Source organism: Diceros bicornis, chromosome 3 (assembly GCF_020826845.1).
Source record: "Diceros bicornis minor isolate mBicDic1 chromosome 3, mDicBic1.mat.cur, whole genome shotgun sequence".
In the NCBI taxonomy this organism is placed as follows: domain Eukaryota; kingdom Metazoa; phylum Chordata; class Mammalia; order Perissodactyla; family Rhinocerotidae; genus Diceros; species Diceros bicornis.
The window spans coordinates 11,324,775-11,350,161 of NC_080742.1; the positions used below are offsets into that span (position 1 = coordinate 11,324,775).

Consider the following 25,387-nt stretch of genomic DNA (forward strand, 5'->3'; position numbering starts at 1 on the left):
ATATGACCCAGTGTAGAAGACTCAGTAAGATGCAGTACTCTCCTCTTTATAAAAACGGACTTTTTGGGCCTTGCCCAGTGGCCGAGCAGTTAACGTTCCGTGTGCTCTGCTTCGGAGGCCTGCAGCCTGGGTTCGCAGGTTCAGATCCTGGATGCTGTGGCATGTGACTCACGTACAAAATAGAGGAAGATGGGCATGAATGTTAGCTCAGGGCCAGTCTTCCTCACCAAATAAATAAATAAGCTTTCCATGTACATGTCTGAGGCCATCCTCTCCTCTTAAAAAAAAAAAACGGCCTTTTTAACAAGACCTCATCTTAAGAAGAGTGGGTCTTGATTTATGCTTTCTTCTCTAGGGCATCAATCCGAAAACTGTAAGATATTGAGTTTGACCAAAAAAAAGTTGATGTAAGTTACAAAAGTTAACTTGGTTTTCATATTTGGAACATGGCAGTAGGGGTTCTTTTCCAAGTGACCATAGTGCAACGAATAAGCATAATTTGCGGTGAAGGAAACAGAACATTTAGGGCAGAGTGCAGGGCAAAATCTGAACAGCATGCTCACTCATACTGCAAGAGGGTATTCTAGAAAGAGACCCAAAACCAACTATAAATTTCAAAATCCTTACCAAGAACAACAAAATTCCCCCATCTTTAAAGCCAAGTAAAATGTTACTTTAAAAATATGTATAATATAAAAATTATATCTTAAAATATAATTACTATTACTGGCTGTTGAGAGAGGCAGTAACACCATGGGCCCTGAGTATCCCTGCATGTTCCTGCTGGGTGCACAGAGAACACAAGATCCCAACCTCTCCTCATCTGTGCCATCTCTCAGGGCTATGTTTGTAGCAAGCAACCTTGGGGGATGAGACAACGTTCTCCCCAGAAACAGCAGGCCTGGTGACTCCTGTCTAACAGTAGTGGACCTCCCGAGCTCAGTATTTCCCTCCTATGACACAACCTGCTGTGTGTGCAGGCATCCACGTGAAGCCTTTACATTGCCCCGAATGACATTAGCTTGTAAAGAGAGTAAAACCCAAGACCTTGCACAGTTCCTCACAGTGACACTGAAAAAACCCATTTCTATTGTTGAGATTTATCTTACCGGATCCAAGTTCTTAAACAGCAGGATGTCTTTGCAAGCCTCTTGTAATCGATTTCTTTGATCATCAGTTTTAGGATGTATAATCTAAAAGGACATCAAATTAAAAAATAAACAAATAATTAGTCTACTCACCTTACTCATAAGGGATAAAATTTCCTAGCAAGATGTTAGAAGGAAGAACTGTTAGTGCTGAGGTTCACTTCAGGTGACCAGATATTAACTATCAGCCCACCAAGTAGAAGAAAGAAATACAGTTGATCTCAGGGGGGTGATGCCCATTCATCAATACAGCACCTGAATGCTTCCAAGAGTGTTTCCCCCCAGACTGGCAAGTTCATTTTGCAAAGGTCCGTGATTGGCTGATCATTGACGACTCAAGCTCCCAGCCAGTGGGAACATACAAAAGGACAACAGATTACAGCAGCTGTGTTGGAAATGTAGAGACTGCCTCTATTCTTTAATATTCTTTCAATATTCCTTAATATGGTTGGACACTCTCTAATACTGAGTTTAATACTCTTTCAGGATGTAGCTCGTCCCTCTGAAACTTAATAAAGTCTCCAGAAGCGAGTAAATTCTTACATACATCTTGCATTAGAGATTAAATACATTTTTGTGCACAATCTATGTAACTACCCCCATAGGGAGTGATTTTTCGAGGGGAGGCAGCAACCATGCACTGCCACTCAAGAGAGTGTGGATTTGAGGAAAATGAATCCAGTCCTGGTGCATTCATTTTAGAATGGGCTCAAAGAAAACCAGGTATTATATATTCCTACTAAATCTTTATTCCAGGAGGGTGAAGACTGACAGAATACCCTCTGTAAGTGCGGCCTGCCAACTCCCCAGAGTCCCTTTTCACCACCAGAAGGCTCAACGGGCAGAGACCAAAAGGCCTATTCTTTGGTGAACACAGGTCGTTTGTAATATAAAGTCAGAGTTAGATATAGAGTTAGAGAGGCAAGAGAGAGTCCTAAAAGCAGCAGGCATCGAGTCAGTCTCCTGGAGACCTACACACCACCTTTTCCTGTTCTAGTGGTCACTCAGAGTGACCACCAGGTGATAAGCAGGAGCCTCACCTCTTCAGTCAGCCGGCCCCACCATCAGAGCAACCAGAATGGGCAGCAGTGAGTTTTGTGCCCATGAATATTATCAAAATTCACAATGGGAAATTAAAATGAGCATTTCAAACCCAGCTCGGATGGCTAAAAATTAATGAAAATCATAGGCTCAAGAAGAATCAAGAAGGGCTGGCCCGGTGGCTTAGTGGTTAAGTGCGTGCACTCCGCTACTGGCGGCCCGGGTTCGGATCCTGGGCGCACACCGACGCACCGCATCTCCGGCCATGCTGAGGCTGTGTCCCACATACAGCAACTAGAAGGATGTGCAACTATGACATACAACTATCTACTGGGGCTTTGGGGAAGAAAAAAAGGAGGAGGATTGGCAATAGATGTTAGCTCAGAGCCGGTCTTCCTCAGCAAAAAGAGGAGGATTAGCACGGATGTTAGCTCAGGGCTGATCTTCCTCACAAAAAAAAAAAAAAAGAAGAAGAAGAAGAATCAAGAAAACTTACAGTATCTGTGTACTATTTATGTACTACACAAAAGACTACCAGCCAGTGAGAGAGGAAGTCACTGCATGTTTTCCCATATGGGTAAGCTATAGTCAAACTTTTGCTTACTATATAATCAATACTCATCTCAAAGTAGATTCTAAGATGACAGATGGACACAGAAAACGTAGATCCTGATACCTACTAACTCACTGCTATACAAGAAACTTTTAAAATTTGGGTATTAACTAAATCATGCCAACCAAAATTCACTTCTTCCTACTTCAAATAAGGAAGGCTAACACAATAAAACAAAACAAAAAGTTATTTCTCACTTCACAAAATCCATCTAGAACTTTACACTGAAGCAACCATGAACATTTGCCTGCTGAGAAGCTCTATCCTCAGAGAGAAAAGGTTGGGGATACCACGTCACCATTGTTGAAATGACTTTCTAGGCCCAAGATGGAGCCGTTCCTGCCCAGGGTGCCACGTCAGCAAACTGAAACTTAGGTTAACTCTCCTGTCCCTGTAAATGCTCCTCTTGACCACAAATGCAGTCTATCCAGCCAGCCCCCAAATGCCAAGCCAGCTCTGGGCTCTGTACTTATTTCCTTGTTCCTTATTTATTTTCTGTTTTTCTTCTCCTTGTTCCTTATACTTTTTTTTTATTATTTACTTATTGAGGTAACATTGGTTTATAACATTATATAAATTTCAGGTGTACATCATTGTATTTCGACTTCTGAGTAGACTACATCATGTTCACCACCCAAAGACTAATTACCATCCCCCACCGTACACATGTGCCCTGTCACCCTTTCAGCCGTCCTTCTTCTCCTCTTCCCCTCTGGTAACAACCAATCTAATTTCTGTATCTATGTGTTTGTTTGCTATTGTTTTTTTTTTTTTTTAAGATTTTATTTATTTATTTATTTCCCCCCAAAGCCCCAGTAGATAGTTGTATGTCATAGTTGCACATCCTTCTAGTTGCTGTATGTGGGACGCGGCCTCAGCATGGCCGGAGAAGCGGTGTGTCGGTGCGCGCCCGGGATCCGAACCCGGGCCGCCGGCAGCGGAGCATGCGCACTTAACCGCTAAGCCACGGGGCCGGCCCTGTTTGCTATTGTTGTTGTTTTTATCTTCCACTCATGAATGAGATCATACAGTATTTGACTTTTTCCGTCTGACTTATTTCCCTTAGCATAATACCCTCAAGGTCCATCCATGTTGTTGCATATGGCAAGATTTCATTTTATTTTATAGCTAAGTAGTATTCCATCGTGTATATATACCACATATTCTTAATCCATTCATCTCTTGATGGGCGCATAGGTTGTTTCTAAGTCTTCGCTATTGTGAACAACGCTGCAATGAACATAGGGGTGCACAGATCTTTATGACTTCGTCTTTTTCTGTTCTTTGGATAAATACTCAACAGTGGAATAGCTGGAACACATGGTAGTTCTATTCTTAACTTTGTGAGGAATCTCCATACTGTTCTCCATAGTATCTGTAGCAGTTTGCATTCCCACCAGCAGTGTATGAGAGTTCCCTTTTCTCCACATCCTCTCCAACACTTGTTATTTCTTGTCTTGTTAATTATAGCCATTCTGACAGGCTTTAGGTGATATCTCATTGTAGTTTTGATTTGTATTTCCCTATTAACTAGTGATGTTGAACATCTTTTCATTTGTCTGTTGGCCATCTGCATATTTTCTTTGGAAAAAGATCTGGTCAGATCTTTTGCCCATTTTTTAATTGGGTTGTTTATTGTTCTTTAGTTATATGAGTTCTTTACATATTTTGGATATTAACTCCTTATCGGATATACGGTTTGCAAATATCTTCTCCCAATTGTTAGGTTGTCTTTTCGTTTTGTTGATGGTTTCCTTTGCTGTGCAGAAGCTTTTTAGTTTGACATAGTTTGATTTGTTTATTTTTTCTTTTGTTTCTCTTGCCTGGTGAGATAAGGTATTCGAAAATACGCTGCTAAGATCGATGTCAAAGAATGTACTGCCCATGGTTTTTTCTAGAAGTTTTATGGTTTCAGGTCTTATATTCAAGTCTCTAATCCATTTTGAGTTAATTTTTGCATAGGGTGTGAGATAATGGTCTACTTTCATTCTTTTGCATGTGGCTGTCCAGTTTTCTCAACACCATTTACTGAAGAGACTTTCATTTCTCCATTGTATGTTCTTGGCTCCCCTGTCGAAAATTAGCTGTCCATAGATGTGTGGGTTTATTTCTGGGCTCTCAATTTTGTTCCACTGACCTGTGTGCCTGTTTTTGTGCCAGTACCATGATGTTTTGGTTACTATAGCTTTGTAGTATATTTTGAAATCAGGGAGTGTGATGCCTCCAACTTTGTTCTTTTTTCTCAGGATTCCTTTAGCTATTCGGGGGCTTTTGTTGTTCCATATAAATTTTAGGATTCTTGGTTCTATTTCTGTGAAAAAATGTTGTTAGAACTTTGATATGGATTGCATTGAACCTGTTGATTGCTTTAGGAAGTATGGACATCTTAACTATGTTAATTCTTCAAATCCAAGAGCATGGAATATTTTTCCATTTCTTTGTCTCTCTTTGATTTCTTTCAACAATGTTTTATAGTTTTCAATGTACAAGTCTTTCACCTCTTTGGTTAAATTTATTCCTAGGTATTTTATTCTTTTTGTTGTGATTGTAAATGGGATTGTATTCTTAATTTCTCTTTCTGCTACTTTGTTGTTAGTGTACAGAAACGCAACTGATTTTTATATGTTGATTTTGTACCCTGCAATTTTACTGTATTTATTATTTCTAATAGCATTTTTTTAGATTCTTTAGAGTTTTCTACACACAAAATCATGTCATCTGCAGATAGTGACAGTTTTACTTTCTCCTTTCCAATTTGGATCCCTTTTATTTCTTTTTCTTACTTGATTGGTCTAGCTAGGACTTTCAATACTGTGTTAAATAGGAGTGGTGAAAGTGGGCATCCTTGTCTGGTTCCTGTTCTTAGAGGGATAGCTTTCAGTTTTTCACCATTGAGGATGATATTAGCTGTGGGTTTGTCATATATGGCCTTTATTATGTTGAGGTACTTTCCTTCTATATCCATTTTATTCAGAGTTTTTATCATAAATGGATGCTGTATCTTGTCAAATGTTTTCTCTGCATCTATTAAGATGATCATACAATTTTTATTCTTCATTTTGTTAATGCGGTGTATCACATTCATTGATTTGCAGATGTCGAACCATCCCTGCATCTCTGGAATAAATCCTACTGATCGTGGTGTATGATCTTTTTAATGTATTATTGTATTTGATTTGCTAGTATTTTGTTGAGGATTTTTGCGTCTATGTTCATCAGTGATAGTGGTGGTAATTTTCTTTTTTTTGTGTTGTCCTTGTCTGGTTTTGGTATCAGGGTAATGTTGGCCTTGTAGAATGAGGTAGGAAGCTTCCCCTCCTCTTCAATTTTTTGGCAGAGTATGACAAGGATAGGTATTAAATATTCTTGGAATGTTTGGTAGAATTCACCAGGGAAGCCATCTGATCCTGGACTTTTGTTTTTCGGGAGGTTGTATATTACTGTTTCAGTCTCCTTACTGGTGATTGGTCTATTCAAATTCTCTATTTCTTCTTGATTCAGTTTTAGAAGGTTGTATGAATCTAAGAATTTATCCATTTCTTCTAGATTATCCGATTTGTTGGTGTACAGCTTTTCGTAGTATTCTCTTATAATCCTTTGTATTTCTGAGGTGTCCGTTGTAATTTCTCCTCTTTCATTTCTGATTTTATTTGAGCCTTATCTTTTTTTTCCCCTCTAAAGGATTGTCCATTTTCTTTATCTTTTCAAAGAACTAGCTCTTAGCTTCACTGATTTTTTACTATTGTTCTTTTAGTCTCTACTTCATTTACTTCCGCTCTGATTTTTATTATTTCCTTTCTTCTACTGATTTGGGGCTTTGTTTGTTTTCCTTTTTCTAGTTCTTTTAGGTGCACTGTTAGATTGTTTATTTCAGATTCCTCTTGTTTCTTGAGGTAGGCCTGAATTGCTATAAACTTCCCTCTTAGTACTGCTCTTGCTGTATCCCATCAATTTTGGCATGTCGTATTGTCATTTGTCTCCAGATATTTTGTGATTTCTCCTTTGATTTCTTCATTGACCCAACAGTTGTTCAATAGCATTTTGTTTAATTTCCACATATTTGTGGCTTTTCCAGTTTTCTTCTTGTAGTTGATTTCTAGTGTTAGACTGTTGTGTTCAGAAAAGATGCTTGGTATTATTTTAATCTTCTTAAATTTACTAAGATTTGTTTTGTGCCCTAATATGTGATCTATCCTGGAGAAGGTTCCATGTGCATTCGAAATGAATGTGTATTCTGCGGTTCTTGGATGGAACGTTCTGTATATATCTATTAAGTCCATCTGGTCTAATGTGTTGTTTAAGGCCAATGTTTCATATTGATCTTCTGTTTGGATGATCTATCCACTGATGTAAGTGGGGTGTTAAAGTCCCCTACTACATTGTGCTACTATTTCTCCTTTTATTTCTATTAACAATTGCTTTATAAATTTAGGTACTCCTAAGTTGGGTGCATAAATATTTACAAGTTTTATGTCCTCTTGTTGGACTGTTCTTTTTATCATTATGTAGTGCCCTTCTTTGTCTCTTGGTACAGTTTTTGTGTTAAAGTCTATTTTGTCTGATATAACTAATGCCACCCCCACTTTCTTTGCATTGTCATTTGCAGGGAGTAACTTTTTCCATCCCTTCACTTTCAGTTTGTGATTGTCTTTAGGTCTGAAGTGTGTCTCTTGTATGCAGCATATATATGGGTCTTGTTTTTTTATCCATTCAGCCACCCTATGTCTTTTGATTGGAACATTTAGTCCATTGATATTTAAAGTAGCTCTTGATAAGTACTTACTTATTGCCATTTTGTTACTTTTTTTCTGGGTGTTTTAGTAATTCTCTGTTCCTTTCTTCTTCTCTTGCTCTCTTACGTTCTGATTTGATGGCTTTCTTTAGAATTATGTTTGGGTTCCTTTTTCTTAAGTTTTTGTGTATTTATGTAGGTTTCTGTTTTGTGATTACCATGACATTCATATATAATAACCTGTGTAAATAGGAATCTATATTAAGTTGATGGTCTCTTAAGTTTGATCTCTTACTAAGAGGCCTACTCTTTTTATTCCCCTCCCCTCACATTTTATGTTTTTAATATCATATTTAACCTCGTGTGTGTGTGTATCCCTCAACCTCTTCATGGAAATAGACGATTTTAGTACTTTTGTCTTTCGACTTTCATAGTAGCTACATAGGTGGTTGATCTGCTACTTTTACTGTATATTTGCCTTTATCGGTGATTTTGTTTTTCCTTTGATAATTTTCTTATTCCTATTTGTAGTCTTTTCTTTTCCACTTAAATAAGTCTCTTTAACATTTCTTGTAAGGTCAGTTTATTGGTGATAAACTCCTTAGTTCTTGCTTGTCTGGAAAACTCTTTACCTTTTCTTCTGTTCTGAATGATAACCATGCCGGGCAGTGTATTCCCTTGGCTGTGGCTTTTTCCTTTCAGCACTTTGAATATATCATGCCCTTCTAGCCTATACGGTTTCTGCTGAGAAGTCTGATAGCCTTATGGGGTTTCCTTAATATGTAACTTGTTGCCTTTGTCTTGCAGTTTTTAGATTCTCTCTTTATCTTTAATTGTTGACATTTTAATTATAATGTGTCTTGGTGTGGGCCTCTTTGGTTTCACCTTGTTTGGTGCTCTCTGTGCTTCCTGTACCTGGATATCTGTTTCTTTCCTTAGGTTAGGAAAGTTTTCAGCTATTATTTCTCCAAATAGAGTCTCTGTTCCTTTGTTTCTTTCTTCTTCTTCTGGGAAACCTATAATATGGACATTAGTGTGCTTGATGTTGTCCCAGAGGTCCCTTAGACTGTCCTCATTCTTTTTAATTCTTTTTTCTGTTCAGCTTGGGTGAATTCCTCTACTCTTTCATCCAGCTCGCTGATGCCTTCTCTATCATCTACTCTGCTATTGAGTCCCTTTAGTGAATATTCCATTTCCATTATTGTATTCTTCAGTTCTGAATGGTTCTTTTTTACATTTTCCATTTCTTTGTTGATGTTCTCACTCTGTTCATCTAATCTTCTCCCAAGGTCAGTGAGCATCCTTATGACTAATAGTTTATATTCTTTATCAGGTAGATTGTTTATCTCTGTTTTGTTTAGTTCTTTTTCTGAAGATTTGTCCTGTTCTCTTATTTGGAACACATTCTCATGTCTCCTCATTTTGCCTACTTCTCTGTGCTTATATCTACGTATTAGGTAGATCAACTACATCTCCCAATCTTGGAGAGGTGGCCTTACGTAAGAGATGCCTTATGAGGCCCAGCAGTGTGCTTCCCTCTTGTCACCAGTTACAAATGTTCCAGGAGTGTCCCCTGTCTGCCCTTCTGTTGTAGCGGGGTTGCTTTTGCTGCAGGTACGTGGGGAGGCTAGGCTGGCCCCCTGGCCAGCTGGTTGTAAGGCTCAGCAGCGTGCAGCTGCTACAGTCACTTTAGTCACTTTACTGGGCAGGGGGAGCCCCAGCACAGCTGGCTGCAAGGTCTAACAGCACACACCTGCTACTGTTTTACTGTTAAGTGAGTCAGGCCCCCAGCGTGGCTGGCTGCTAGGCTCAGGGGCTCACAACTGCTGCAGGCCTCTGGCCTGTGAGGCTGTTGTCAGCCCTCTCAGGAACATAGCTGGGTGGGGCTGGCCCCATGCATGCCAGCCCACAGTCATTTCAGGTGCTGGAAGGTGGAGAAGATCTCTTATATGGCTGCCTGAGAAGGCCCACAGCACAAATCAGCTGCAGCTGACAAGCCTGCTGCCCGCACACCCCATCAACGCAGTCCTGTCTCACACACATGCCTCACCCTGCCAAGGAGGACCCACTCCTTAATCCTGCCCTGGCTGAGCTGGATTAAATTGGTGCTCCAGTGGGTGGGGCAAACCCCTGCGCTAACAGGCCAGGGGAAGAAATCAAATGGCATCTGCCAGTGTCTGTGTCAGCACACCTGTATGTACTAGGTCACAATAATGGCTGCGTCCAGTGTCTCAGTCCCTCGGGGGGTGGTCCCACCAGCCTCCTGCCTCTCTGAGATGTGCTCAGAGCTTATCAAGTGAGTCTCTCTTACCAAAGGACTGTGCACTTCTCTTTCTAGTGATTTTGTGTTGGTTTCTGGAGCAGGTGAATTTGTGCATGGGCCTTTTAAGAGCAGGCTTTTCTTTCTCTTATGTTCGATAGCTTTTCTGGGGGTATTCCCTGTTGGTTTTAATAGCCAGCAAAGCCAGATATTATAACACTCGTCTTGGTTGTGCTGAGTTCAAAAGCTGCTTATTGTGGCAGAGCTCTCCTGCTTGGATCCCCCACACCTCCAGGAAAAGCTTTGTACCTTAAGATCGTTCCTGGCCGTGAAGTGCCGCAGCTAGAGTGTGGCTTTTTCTTCAGCGGAAAGGTATTTCTGCCTCTTCCACCTCTGTCAGTGCTGTCCTTTGTTGTGTAGGTTCTTTTTATCCAGTTTCCAGTGCTCTCTTGGAGGTAATTCTTCCACAGGGAGTTGTAAATTTGTTATGTCCATGAGAGGAGGTGAGTTCAGAGTCCTCCTATGCCGCCATCTTCCCAGCAACCTCCGTTCCTTATTCTTTACCCTATAAAAGCTTCCTTCCTTCCACACCATTCTGCACTTCTCTGGACTCTTGGGAATGGAGACTGCTGACTTCATGAAATGAAGTTTGTTTGTATCACCTAAATCGTCTTCTTTAATCATTTTTTAACACCATCGTGCAGCTGGCTTTTCTTCTTTCATCAACTTAAGTCTTTCTCCCCAACCCATTCACTTTGTATGAACCCCTCATACAAAAGCCCAGTTTTTTCTCCTCCTCTCTCTCCTGCTGTTTCTGTTCTTGGTGAAGTGTGAATTCTGGGATTTTGAACTAAGAGACACAGCACTAAGAGCAACTGTTGTCCACCAATTTGTAAGGGAGACCTTTCAAAGACTCGAACATAATACTCTAAGTTCTGCACCCTTGCTGTGGAAGGACCCCAGAGGTGGGCTGGTTCTTAGCTACAGCTTGGGCTGTTTTAACTCTTTCTGGAATTCTATAAGACTTCCAAGCATATTTCCAATGATTTTTCCCCATATTTTCTTTTTTATTTTTACATCAATATGATTAGGTTCTTTTATGCAGCCAAATGAAATCTTAACTGGTTATGGCTTCCCCAGCAAAACTGTCAGAAATCAGTTGGAGAGATCCAGCCAAATCACTTTACCTATCTCCTGGACCAAACGGTAGCTAACAGTTTTCGAGTCTATGAGATACTGTATATTGTTTTCAAACTGTATTTTAAAATGTTATTTAATCCAGATTTTTACTAATTTAAACCAGTTCATCAAATTTATCTCAATTACTCAGCTTTATCATGTACATTTATAAACGAATACAAAGAAAGCATTCAGTTACCCATTATTGTTTCTGCTAGATACTTAAATCAAGTATGCGATAGGGGAGGTCTAGTTTTTCAGACTACACGGAGTGGTAAGAGCACATTACACATTAGCAAAGATATCTTATTCCTAAGGCAACTAATTTTCAGGCTGAGACTTGTGGACTTTATCAAAATAATTTACGTTCTGATAGTGAGAAATGAGCTCACGCAACCCTGGCGCTGAGACTCTCTACAGGGATGGGAGTGAAATGGGATTTCCTTCAAGATTTTCTGTGTCATGTAAGGCTCCTGATCTTTCTGCCACTGGATTTTACATGTATTTCAGGGAGCTCAATGAAGTAGTGACTTAGGGAAGGAGCACCTGCTTTTCCATATTAAAACTCAGTCTTATTTGAAGTATTTTTCAGAGCTACAGAAATAGATTTTTGTTTATATTTTTTAAGCCAAATAGAAAAGGGGAACTTTTGCAAAGTATGTACTCAAAAAAAAGGTAAATTATTACTTGCCATTTCCAGACACCGTAATCTCTTATTTAGTTTACTTTTTACTAAACAAATAATAGAACAGAGCGAAAGGACACAGCTTAAAAACTACTTCAAACCAAACTGGACAAGTTCTTACAATAACATTAGGACCCCCAAGAAATCAGTTCCTGAGCAAACCCTTAGACTCAGAGATTAAAAAAAACAAAACAAAACTGCTATACTAACACTTTACATGTAATTTTACTGTGATTTTTTTTTGTTTCAGAGTAGGCTTCCATTGTTATAAATTAGTAGGAGCAAAAGGCTTTTTTCCCAGTATTTTTCATTACTAGAAAAACTGTCTAAGAAAAATAACATTATCACTATGAGAAAGACAGTTAAAAACATTTTTCATCACCAGGCTGTATTTTGCAAAAGAAAGAAAACCACAATCACAGTGAGCTTTTAATGTTCATCTTTCCTTTTATCCAAAGAGAGACAATCTTTGGATAAATGTAATCCTCAAGACTTGAAGGAGAAGTAGGCTATCAGAGATGAGACCAGGGAAAGAAACAATCAGGATAATTCCGTGATGGCTCCTGTTAACCTATATGCCTGTTAACATCTTTTCTATGATTATTTTCCTTATCTGATACAGGAGTATCAATTTAAAATGAATTTATTCAGTGAATTACATACCCTGGACTCTGCATCATCTTCTTCTTCATCAGGATTATAAGCTTCTGCACACACTATAAAAATAAAAACAAACATTTTAAAGATTCTTTCATCAAGAAACATACTATAATAACTATATCTTTAAAAATCAATGAACGAAAAGAATACCATGGTGTAAAAAAAGCATTAATTCACCTCATCCATGGCAGGCAGTCTACCTCCAAAAACTGGTTTCCTACTGCAATTTATAAGTAATTTATTAAAATATAAAGCTGTATTTTAAGATGCTGATACCTGCTTTTTGCTTTTTCTTATTCAGAGAAACAGAGCTTAAACTTTTCTACCTTCATTTCCAAGCTACAGAAATGCATAAGATCTAAAAATTACCTAAAAGAACAGACACCCAAAAAAAGTCTAAGTCTGCCATGAAATGACCAATTTAATTATATAGTTATGAGTAACTTTCACAAATTACCCATAATACAATCTTCGAGGAGCAAATACTATTCATATTTTGCATATTCCTTTCCAGGCTTTATTCAGAGTTGACCTTATATTACATATGCAATTTTAAAACCTATTTTTTTCATTTAACACTGTAAGAATTTTGCATGCCACAAGAAACATTTTGTAAATATTGTTCTAAGGGCTGCTTATTATTTATCATAAGCTGTAATTAATCACTCCCCTAATGCTAGACATTTAGCTGGCTTCTATTAAAACAACCTTGCAATAAACATCTTCATGCATAAATACTTGTCTACATTTCAAATTATGCCGTAGGAATTATTTCCAAATGTTATTTTGCGGGCTAACAGGTATGACAATTTTTAAGGCATACTTATCACTGAGTTTCTCTCCAGAGTGGTTGTACCCATCCACTGCCCTACAAAGAACGTGTCAGAAGACTGCAAACTGTACAATGGAACTAGATGTTATTGCTTAAAATCTTTGCCAACTTATATGAAAAAAGGATTAAAAATTTTTAATTGTTATTGAATTAGAAAAATTTTCAAATGTTTTTAGGTTGACTCTATTTCCTCATTTGTCCTTATGTATGGGGAATTTATGTATGTATTTGGTTTTTTTTTTTTTTGAGGAAGATTGGCCCTGAGCTAACATCTGTTGCCAATCTTCCTCTTTTTCTTTTTTCTCCCCAAAGCCCCAGAACATAGTTGTATATCCTAGTTGTAGGTCCTTCTAGTTCTTCTATGTGGGATGCCGCCTCAGCATGGCTTGATGAGCGGTGGTGAGTAGGTCCACCCTCAGGATCTGAACTGGCAAACCCCGGGCCACTGAAGCAGAACATGTGAACTTAATAACTGCTACGCCACTGGGCCGGGTGCCCCCCCCAACTTTCTTTTTTTTAAGAAACCTTTTTTTTTTTCAGGGAAAGATTCGCCCTGAGCTAATATCTGTTGCCAATCTTCTTCCCCGCCCCCACCCCCCGCACTCCCCAAAGCCCCAGTGCATGGTTGTATATCTTAGTTGTAAGTCCTAGTAGTTCTTCTATGTGAGTTGCTGCCACAGCATGGCTACTGACAGATGAGTGGTGTAGTTCCGCAACCAGGAACCAAATCCAGGCTGCCACAGTAGTGAGAGCGCCAAACTTTAACCACTAGGCCATCAGGGCTGACTCTATACCAGTTTCTTTTCTTTTCTTTTTTTTTTTTGCTGAAGAAGATTTGCCCTGAGCTAACATCTGTTGCCAATCTTCCTCTTTATTTTACGTGAGCTGCCACCAAAAACGCCCCAGTACGGCCACTAACAGACGAGTCATGTAGGTCCATGCCCGGGAACCAAACCCGTGCCACCAAAGCGAAATCACTAGGCCATCAGGGCTGGCCCTATACCAGGTTCTTAATACTACTTTGTCTGTTATATTTCTCACAATTGTTTTATCCAGTTTGCTTTTTAACTATAATTACAAAGTTTTTACAGATTATGCATGTTTGTTCTTTTTTTTTTTTTTGTGAGGAGATGAGCCCTGAGCTAACATCGGCCAATCCTCCTCTTTTTTTTTGCTGAGGAAGACGGCCCTGGGCTAACATCGGTGCCCATCTTCCTCCACTTTATATGGGACGCCGCCACAGCATGGCTTACCAAGCAGTGCGTCGGTGCGCGCCCGGGATCCGAACCAGCGAACCCCGGGCCGCCGCAGCGGAGCGCGCGCACCTAACTGCTTGTGCCACTGGGCCGGCCCCTGTTTGTTTATTTTTAATGTAGTGAGATCATGGAAGAAAATTCCCCAATATGACTTAAACCCACTGTTAAACATCACAAAAGAACCACTGCTTTTGAGCTTGGAAACCTTTCCTTTATTTGCAAATCTAAAGATTTGTTACTTTTCTTTTAGTTTTCTAAAGGTAGATTTTTTTACATTTACTCTTTAATCTCTATGGACTTTATTCTGACATAGATGTAGAAATTTAAAGAACAGAGGCCAGGCTGATAAATGTCTTTTATGGGGCCTCAGGATGGCACCAAGAGTATTAGCATCGTTAGTACTGCCGTTACATTATTATAAAACCTGGGGCTAGCTTTCTGTTCCCCAGACACTGCTCCATGTACCTAGACCAGTGATTCAGACCTAAGGCCAATTGTGCCCCAGAGAGGATATTTGGCAATGTCTGGAGACATTTTGATTTCACAACCGTGAGGGTTTAAGGAGAAGCTACTAGCTACTGGGCAGGGGCGGGGAGGCCAGAGATACTGCTAAACCTCCAACAATGCACAGGACAGCAATCCCTCCCCACAACAAAGAATTACCTGGCCCAAAACGTCAATAGTGCTGAGGTTGAGCATCCCTGACCTAGTGCATATTTCTCATTCCATCTCACAACAACCCTAAGATAGGTGTTAAATCACTACGTGAGAGAAGAGAGGCTAGGGCATAGAGAGGTTATGTATCTTGGCCAAGATCACACAGGATTGTCTGGCTGGCTCCAAAGCCCTTCTTCTTAACACTCTTCCGCACTTGACTGCTTTGGTGTACTCCCCAGCACAATGCTGGGCCTTCAGCCTTCTGTCTCAGAATCTAACAGAAGGGGACCTGTCTCTCAGGGGCGGGCTCCCATTAAAGAGCCTCACTGATGCGCAGCACCAGAATGCCAAATGAGTAACTAACTTCCCGAATGAAGTATGGAGTCAGCATGACCTGCCAGCTCTCTCCCTGCAGGAAGACCACAGAAGAAGCCAAATCACAATTACAAGGCTGCTTGGTGACAAAGAAATGGGAGGAAGAGAGTTTGCCAAATAAATTGAACGTTTAATGGCATCCGTCTGAGACAGCCTGAGGCACTCGCATACACAATCCAGAAGGTCCTGCTGATGTGGCCCTGACACTTTGTGTTGGCTTCAACTCTCCAAAAGGCATGAGTACATCTGTGTCTAAAGCTTGGCTCTCTAACTTTCTGTTTCTGTGGATGACCAGCCTCACAGGGAAGACTGCTACATAATTTGCAGGGCTCAGTGCAAAATGAAAACATAGGCCCCACAATCACAATTAAGTATTTCAAGAGGGCAACAGCAGAACATTAAACCAAACTCAAGGTCCTCGTGAGCGTGGGGCCCAGGAAGTCAGCCATGCTCTGGGATCAGTCCATTCAATGAGGTGACCCAGTAGGCAAGATATCTGGTTCTTTAAGGGAACTTGTTATATATACATAGCCTCTGACCCATTAATGTTGATCTTAAATTTTAATTCACAGAGGGTAATCTTAATCCTCTAATTTCTAAATTTCAAGCCCCTAAACTCTGACTAAAAATCATCGAGAGTAAGAATCTATTATTTTTCTAAACATCTCACCAATTATCCCAGTATTATTTAACACCTTTCTGATGTGTGATACCTACTTTATCACTTGTGTGTGTGTTTGTTTCTGGGCTATCCATTTCATTGAACCATTTATTGTGCCAATATTACAAGGTTTACTTCTTGGCATTTATGTGCAATTGTTTCACTATATTGAAATTCATCAACTACCCCCCTCCTATACCCAAATCAAAACACACCATTTGCAGTTTTGTACACTGCCGTGGTAACTCACACCTTCTTCTCTTCCCTTACACTGTTTCCTCTGATTGGAATGCCCTCCACATTCTCCTCTCCAAGACATCCCTTCTCTCCAGCCCCAACTAAAAAGCCAGATCAAGAGTCACATGTTCACCCACACCTACACAGAGCCTATTCAGGAAACCCCACTTTGGTGCCCACTTTGCACTGTCCCAACACTGGGGGCAGAGCTCATTAGGATCACTTACCACACCTTACTAAAGATGTTACTGTCTGTTCGCCCCTCCAGGCCCAAACTTGCAGCCCTTCAGGGACTGACTGTGTGCTCTCGTTCATTTCTATATTTTCCTAGCACTGACCTGTTGCACTGCCTGGCTCAATGCACAATATTTGAATGAGTGACTGACTGATGAACACACAAGCTTGCAAGGTCCTTGGGGGCAGAGATGATGCCTCTTTTAAATATCCCCCAATAGTCTACCTGTATCATAGACTCTCAAACAAACAGAAGTAGAATGAATGAATGAATGAATAGTTGTTCTTTGTTAAAATGCCCTACACTGTTTGTCCAAGAAATGCAGACAGACAGGATGAGTGAAAATAAGGACCTTTTGTCTTGTCACCAAGGGGCCTGGCACAGGGATTAGGAGCTCAGTAAATATCTGTACAACGAATGGAAGGCTCTATGCCTGGATGGACCCTCAAACCAAAGCCTCCAGATAACTTGAGCTGCCTCATATTCTTTCTGAAATGTATTCACCCCATCCCTCCTGGGCAGTCTAAAATTGAGCGTGAAACTGTATACTCCATTCTTTGTTTGGCAATTACCCAGTAGTGAGGGACAAAGTCTTAAAGTGAACCCTATACTGAGGTTTTCCTGTTATGTTGTTGTGGGAGATCAAGATTTGGCCACCCTGAAATATATGTCTTTACCTTGATTGTTTTCTCTGAGGGACATTTGACCTCCCCCACTAACTGCCTAAAGAATGTGACATGGTGACTCCTTCCTGGAACAGATCTTCTATCATGATGGCTGTAAAGATAATGTAGGATAGACGTTACAATAGGAAAGGCACCAAGCCCCTTTTATCAAAAACTCTGTCTCTCCCTGACCACATTATCTATAGATGACCCTGAAAAGAATTGTCTTCCTGCCCTCTGAAGTCCCAGACCACTACCCACCTCCAACACGTTCCTTGCCTTTAGCTGTAATACTTAAGCAAGCAGCTTAGACAGAGGGACGAGTTGCTCATTTCTGAGTTTCTCCCATGTATACATGTTATTAAACTTGGTATTATTTTCTCCTGCTAACCTGTCTTGTTAATTATTTGGCCAGCCATAAGAACCTTAAGGAAAAGGGCAGAGGGGGCTTCTCCCTCTTTCCCCCCCCCCCGACAGTTTTGGCGTAGTCGGCAGGATCCACACTGGCTGGCAAGTTGCCTTCTCTGGCTGGAAGACCTGCCTTCTCCCTGGACTACTGCAGATGGTGAGATATGGGAACGCCTGATGAAAGCCGGCAAAAGGTAAGACTTCTTACCATGTCAGCCTCCCAGAATCTCTATCTGCGGGCTCCGGCGGAAGGAAGTGGTGAGAATTTTTTCTCTTTATAAATTTAGATTGGCAGGAGAAAATATTTGCAAAACTAGTTTCTTGTGCTTTTAGTGACTCTTGGTTTAAATTTGGTAGAGTACTCTTGGTTTTGATCTTGATCCCTTTTCCTCCCAGAGTAGTCTCTGTCTTGTTCTGTGTCCTGAGAACTTGGCTTTGTGACCAGTGAGAATATTCTCCTTGGTCTCCACCATACAGAAGGTGCATTTACTGGAGTGCACCTTGGTGGCCAGTCGAGTAGACTGGGGTTCCAAACTGTCTCTTTGTCCGGCTGTGCCAAGCTCGCAGGGGAGTTTGTCATGAAGGGCCCAGTCCATAAGGGCTTTTGTCGTTTTAACCTTCGTTGCTTGTTAGTGCTGGAAAAATCCCATTCCAGTATCACCTGCCTGGTGTCACAGATTAGCCGGTTTGTGACTGGAGGCGTCCCACACTATTGTGGGAGACCGGAGACACTGTTTTCACTACACCATCCTTACCGCCTGTGCAATGAAGGTCTTTACTTTCTCTGAATATCTTTGGGAGTGAATTCTGTGGATCGTGGGGGCTACATCATCTGCGCCCTCACCAGGGATGCCTCTTGCGTCCATGGTAAAGATTTATTCTAAGCACGGAAAGTTACCTCCGGGTCTTTCCTTAAAAAGGCTTATTGGATCGAGTCACTTTTGGAATAAATATACAAATGAAGATCCCACTTGTCAATGGCCAGACGACAGATCCTTTGAATTGGAAAAACTTCTAAATTGGGGAAAAAAAAATGTTTTGAGAGCTCTCACATAATTATTTATTTGGTACCTAAGAAAAGGCCAGAAAAAGGAAGGGAAAAATTTGACTAGCCTTAAGACCTTGACTCAGGTTACAACTGAATTGAGAACATGTAAAAGTGGAAGTGTTGATAAGATTATAAAGGTTGGAATGTTTGAGCTAATTTTATATAAAGAGGTTACATCAACTTTGCCTGAGTATGTTTTAAAATGTCTGACTGGGAATGCTTCCCTTGTCCAAAATTAGAAGACCAAGACCTATTGATAAAAATTTTAATGATAACTATGTATAAAGGTATAAGAGGTGATAAAATTTACATGAAATTTTGTAGAAAACAACTGATGTTATTTCTATTACAGAACTGGTTAACAAAAATAGTAATTTAAATGATGGCTAATTTTATCTGAAGTCTTATGAAGTCTTGTAGGCAATCTAAATAATTATTGGGAATAAGTAACTAAATAGTTGTAAAAAAGATAAATGTTGGATGAACTTTAAACAATAATTATGTGTTATGGTGGTTACAGCTTCCAAACTCTTTTTGGTGACTTAAAACTTTAGAGTTTTGCTAAATTTATGATAAAAATTCTCTGAGTATCATCATTTTCAAATAAGATAAGATATTAGACATTGATTGCTAAATGTACATTTGTCTACTTTTGGCTTTTCATTACAGGAAAACTAAAAGGTGTTTTGGATCTATTGGTAAACATGTGTTTTATTAAAAGATTGTACTATAAAGTAACATATTTCTAGAAATTATGAAGTGTTTATAAATTTTCCAAGCCACAAGATACTAATGTAAAAGAAAGTTTATAATTGTTTACTTAGTTTTTACTTACAAATTAAGGTTTCTAAGGGTTAAAATTCCTAATTAGTATATATGATTGAAGCTACTAAAAAAATTAAGAAAAACATGTCTGTGTACAAGGAAAGTTATAGGTTTGTAGAAGAGGAATTCTGGAAAAGGAGTTTTTGCATGGTCAAGTTGGCTAAGATTAAAATAAATTTAATTAAGTAAATGAGTTTTAATATCAGAAGTAAGCTGGTGCAAAATTATAATTTGGTCTTATTTCTCTTAAAAAGATAATTTTCTTGAACTTGATAAAGAGGTTATAAAAGATTTTTCTTTACCTTTGAGTAAGTCTACCTAAAAAAAAACCTGTTAAAATAATTTCCTGTGTTCAAAAGACTGAAATCTCTCTATTAAGGCTTTTTGGACTGTTAATGCTCTGTTTGCTTTGACCGTTTATATTTTTGACAAGCTCCCCAAAATTCATATCTTAAATAAAGTCTTTTTTTTACTTTTTTTCTTTGAGAATTTTCAAAGGGCCCTGGAACTTCTCAAAGAAATTTGCTCTCTTCCTATAAGGAGAAAGATACTAAACTTATTAGGCTTATTCAGTATGTTAAATTACATGGAAAGCATTGTCAGACAAGTGATGATCAGCCTGCTTAGGTGGTATTATGTGGGTAAATGTTATTGATATAGGTGTTTTAAAATTGTCTAACATTACTGAAATTCTGATTTGTCCTGGTTATCAGTCATAATTCTGGTTATTATTATTTTAAAGTGTTGTATGTCAAAAAATTAACCAAATTTCTCTGTCAATTGCCATTTTGAGGTCTTGTTGTTTACAGACTTATTTCTTTGCTCTAATGCTTTTGCAAAATGTTTCAACTTCAAAAAAATTCATAAAAAGGACTCTGACATTTACACGAACACAGGTTTCTGATAAACTTACTGATCATAAAATTGAACTGGGTAAGAAATTATGAAAATCTGATGGAGAGACTGATAACTTCATGAAGCTGCTAACAAAAAGATTGGGATCAAGAATGGATTATACAGGACTAAACGAACTGATAAAGATGATTATAATTTTTATGATTTTTCATTTGAAGTATTGCTGAATTTTTAATGTCTTGTTTTTTCAGATTTAAGGAAAACTTTTTCTCTTTTCTCCTGAGCTAGCTATGACTTATAACAATTTGGTAAATGATATTTTTGTAAGTAAAATTGAAATATTTATCTTTTTCTCTCTATGTGATCCCTCGAATTTGGAAACTCTTAGTAAGTGAGTATTGTTGTTTTCATGGCAATATAGTTATCTGCATAAGTTCAATAAGAATCTGTTCTCCTTATAACACGACACAATTGGAAACACTGGTTATATTACCAAGGCTGTGACTGGAACATCATATTTGCGATATAACCATACAGCTTTTGAGGAATGAAGATTGGACTTTACGGAATAAAGCCACGTGGAAATATTGGCCTGGTACCTTATGTTCCAAGTAGCACTTACCAGGATAAGTAAAGAATGTCACTTATCTGGCAGGCACAAGGAACCTCGAAATATTTTGGGGGAACCTCGGAAGAGAGGAATTCACCCAAATCTGTAGGTATTACAGGCAAAGTCTGATGACAAAATCCTTGGCTTGGCTTTCCTGGCCTCGAGAGGCCTTTGAAGTTCAATGTGAGATTCCTTATAAAAAGTTCCAGCAAAACAGATTTAAAAGAGCCTATGTGATCAATTGCTATTCTTGCTGTACTTATGTAAATAATTGGGCCAACTCTATTGGAACTAGACTTATTTTGCAAACTAGTTAGTTTTCATTTGGCTATCTTTGATAAAAATGAGGGTGATTTTAGAAAGAAAAATTATATTTCAGTAAAAACTATAGTATACATTTGCGGATATTAGATCCTAGTTGTGTCTGTCTTTTGAGGTGTTTGTTTTATATCTGTTGACGGGACTGGATCCTGATTTCTTCTAGTCTCCTGAAATATCTGGCTACAGATGTCCAAACTAACGTTTTTGATTTTTTCCATCATTTTCATTTCAAATCACTGAAAACTGAACCTGCCCTTTTTCCTGAAGCCTTACAAACTGAAGCTGATGGACTTGATATAAACTTGAGAGATGACCTGACAACACCATCAGAGACATTTTAAACTGTAAAAGATGCTTTCACGCTGACATCTAAAACCTTCACTGGCTGTCCTCTAACTCAGAAACTGCTTTATAACTTGCTCCAACCACTAACCTTGTTTTTCTTTCGTTTACACAGAAATGCTTCTATTAAATACTTGATTGCTTGCTTCCATAATATAGGCGAAACCTTGAGAGCCCACCTGCATCAGCACCTTCCAAAAGGAACTTAATTGAACTGATCTACTATCAGGACTAAGAAATGTGTTCAGTGAGATGAAACAATCTACCAACTCAGCTTCTGGACTATGAAACTTCTTTAAGTTTCAAAAGGACTGTGAAACTTTTAGTTTCAAAGGCGGGACTGTGGGAGATCAAGATTTGGCCACCCTGAAATATATCTCTTTACTTTGATTGTTTTCTCTGAGGGACATTTGACCTCCCCCACTAACTGCCTAAAGAATTTGACATGGTGACTCCTTCCTGGAACAGATCTTCTATCATGATGGCTGTAAAGATAATGTAGGATAGAGGTTACAATACGAAAGGCACCAAGCCCCTTTTATCAAAAACTCTGTCTCTCCCTGACCACATTATCTATAGATGACCCTGAAAAGAACTGTCTTCCTGCCCTCTGAAGTCCCAGACCACTACCCACCCCCAACACGTTCCTCGCCTTTAGCTGCAATACTTAAGCAAGCAGCTTAGACAGAGGGACGAGTTGCTCATTTCTGAGTTTCTCCCATGTATACATGTTATTAAACTTGGTATTATTTTCTCCTGCTAACCTGTCTTGTTAATTATTTGGCCAGCCATAAGAACCTTAAGGAAAAGGGCAGAGGGGGATTCCCCCTCTTCCCCCGACATTGTGTATATACGTATTTGGATAACACATTAGTCATCTAGAATGACCCAAGATTTTAAGTAGATTCTTACCTTGCAGACAGCGTAATGTGCATTGGTGTAGCCAGACACCTGTCATGGTTTGTAGGACAGAACAGGAAAGTGAGAAGTATATTGACTGCATCTTCTATGGCTTGGCCCTCAATCTTTTCATTATATATATATAATGTGATAGACAAGGGGTAAGTGGTTTTTTTACCTTCTGACACCAAATACATGTTGTCTTTTCCAATACCACTTCTCCAACTCTCTGACACCCACTGGGTATCGATCAATTCAATTCTGATACTATCTACCTGGAGTCAGCGTCAGATCCCACAAGTTAAAGGCCTCAGTCCCACAAGACTGCCCCCATTTCAGACGCCAATCGCAACTCCCAGGTTACCCATTCTTCTGACCAACCAACTATAAATTGGAGATTCCCAAGACCCCCTCCTCAGGTTCAATAATTCACTACAATTATTATCAGAACTCACGAAAATGCTTGCCTTACTATTACTGGTTTATTATAAAGGATATAACTCAGAAAATGGAAGAGATACACAGGCAAGATACCAGGACAGGGGCACACAGCCTCCATGCCCTCTCTGGGTACACCATCCTTCCAGCACCTCGATGTGTTCACCAACCCAGAAGCTCTCTGAACTCTGTCGTTTAGGGGTTTTTATGGAGGTTTCATTACCTAGGCATGACAGACTAAATCATTGGCCATTGGTGATTAACTCAATCTCCAGCTCCTTTCCCCTTCCCTGAGGTTGGGGGTGGGGCCTGAAAGTTCCAAGCTTCTAACAAAGGTTTGGTCTTTCTTGCCACCAGCCCCCATCCTGAAGCTATCTAGGAGCCCCTCAGCCAAGAGTCACCTCATTAAAGATTTTTATTTATTTATTTTTTCCCCCTAAAGCCCCAGTAGATAGTTGTATGTTATAGCTGCACATCCTTCTAGTTGCTGTATGTGGGACGTGGCCTCAGCATGGCCGGAGAAGCAGTGTGTCCGTGCGCGCCCGGGATCCGAACCTGGGCCGCCAGCAGCGGAGCATGCACACTCAACCGCTAAGCCACTGGGCCGGCCCCAAGAGTCACCTCATTAGCACATCAAAGAAACTCTTATCACTCAGGAGATTTCAAGATTTTAGAAGCTCTGTGCCAGGCACCCTGGACAAAGACCAAGTATCTTTCCTATCACGCAAACAAGGGGTTACACCAACCCCCAGGGTTTTTCACCAAATGCCCACTAGACTTTGCTGGTAATGTATAAAAATCAGTACAGTCAAAACAACTCTACATTGGACAAGTTTACATAACCCTTGTTGGCTTTAACAAAGCTAACAAAGAATAAAGGAGCTGACTGAACTCCACGAACCACTGGGCCCCAGCACCTGGCCCAGAGCCTTGCACACAGTACACCCTCAATAAATATTTGTTGAGGGAATAAAAAGCAAATATAGCCTGAACAGAAAGGCTACCTGGTTTCGAAGCCTTTAACCTAGAAAAATACTGACTTCTGTAAAATATATAAAATTTACATTTCCAATGTTCTCAACGCACTAAGATTTTAGCATACTTATTTAAATGATAATCAGCTTAAAATAAAGCTATCATAAAAGCACAGGTGTATTAGACAAGAGAGTTCTGATTCAATATGGTTAAACTTAGCTTACTGAAGTGGAAATGCCCTCCTACAAAGGGAAAAAAGTTACTTTTTACAAATACTAGTTTAAGGCATGCAATCTCAAACAAGAAGATTAGCTGGGGGAGGGGGCAAAAAAACCCTTACTCTTTTCTTCGTATAAAGCACAGATATACATACAATACATAAACAGATATACAGTATTTAAAAACTCATTGGGGGCAATTAGGAAGAAAACGTCTAAAAAGACTTGGGGGAGAGGTGATAACAAAAATAAGATTGAGAAACACTAGTACGAGGATACACTAGTTATAGCTAAGTAAAGGGAAGAGGTACAATGAGAAGTCAGCAGACTTTCCTCTTCCCCCATTCATTCACATTTCTGCCCAGGTCATTTGCTCTATATCTGCTCTGACACATTAGTGATAATCATCAATTTTAATTCACAGAGCAAAGGCATTTGGAGAACATGTCCAAAATACAGAAGCTCACATTTTGATCCCAAGTCACATTCAAGCAAAAGGACTCATAGAAAGTCTTCTTCACTAAAAAATAGTTTTTGAAATGTGGGAGATGATGCAAAGAGTAAAAGAACGATGCAAAGCATATATATTAGCATTATATGTTATAAATAGTGTATAACTTGTTTTGTCTATGTAATTCTGTTTAAACTATTTTTTCTCTAGGCGCTCACAGCCTAGAAAGCCAGACAGAAATAAAATAATCACATTAGTATTAGTGCCATGATGAAGGTATGCACAAAGTGCTGAAGGAATACAGAAGAGAATGGAGGGAGCAGCTGCTGAGAGGACAGAGGAAGGCCTGGCAAGAAAAGAGGTCCCCTGAATTGTTAATGAAGAATGGGAAGAAGATGACCAAGACTGCTCTGTTCACTGTTGTATTTCTAGCACTTAGAGTAGTGACTGGCACACGGTAAATGTTAACAAAAATGGTTGAAGAAACAAACAGTGATTTTAAGTGGTGAGAAAACTATTATCTTCTTTTGATCCTTAGACTTATGGAAACTGCATCTGTCAGGGTAGGCTGGTTTACACTGCAGTAACAAGCATCCCCAAATCTTTATGACTTAAAATAACAGAAGTTTACTTCTTGCTCACACTGTATGCCCATCCCAGGACAGTGGGTACTCTGCTCCATGTGGTCTTTACTGAGGGCTGCAGGCTGACAGAGCTGCCACCATTTGGAATGTCACCAGTCCCCAAGACAGTAGCAAAG

The 25,387-nt window shown here is 39.5% G+C and overlaps 1 protein-coding gene across 2 annotated transcripts in view; it reads right to left on the bottom strand.

Moving 5' to 3' along the window:
• PRKAR2B (protein kinase cAMP-dependent type II regulatory subunit beta) overlaps window positions 1-25,387 on the bottom strand; it is a 108,602-nt gene that overhangs the window by 29,107 nt on the left and 54,108 nt on the right. For both annotated transcript variants that reach the window (XM_058523382.1, XM_058523387.1), the window contains exons 3-4: window positions 12,322-12,374; window positions 1,110-1,193 (exon numbers count right to left, since the gene is read on the bottom strand). In XM_058523382.1, the coding sequence (XP_058379365.1) occupies window positions 1,110-1,193; window positions 12,322-12,374 (137 nt within the window). The remainder of the gene's footprint in view (window positions 1-1,109; window positions 1,194-12,321; window positions 12,375-25,387) is intronic.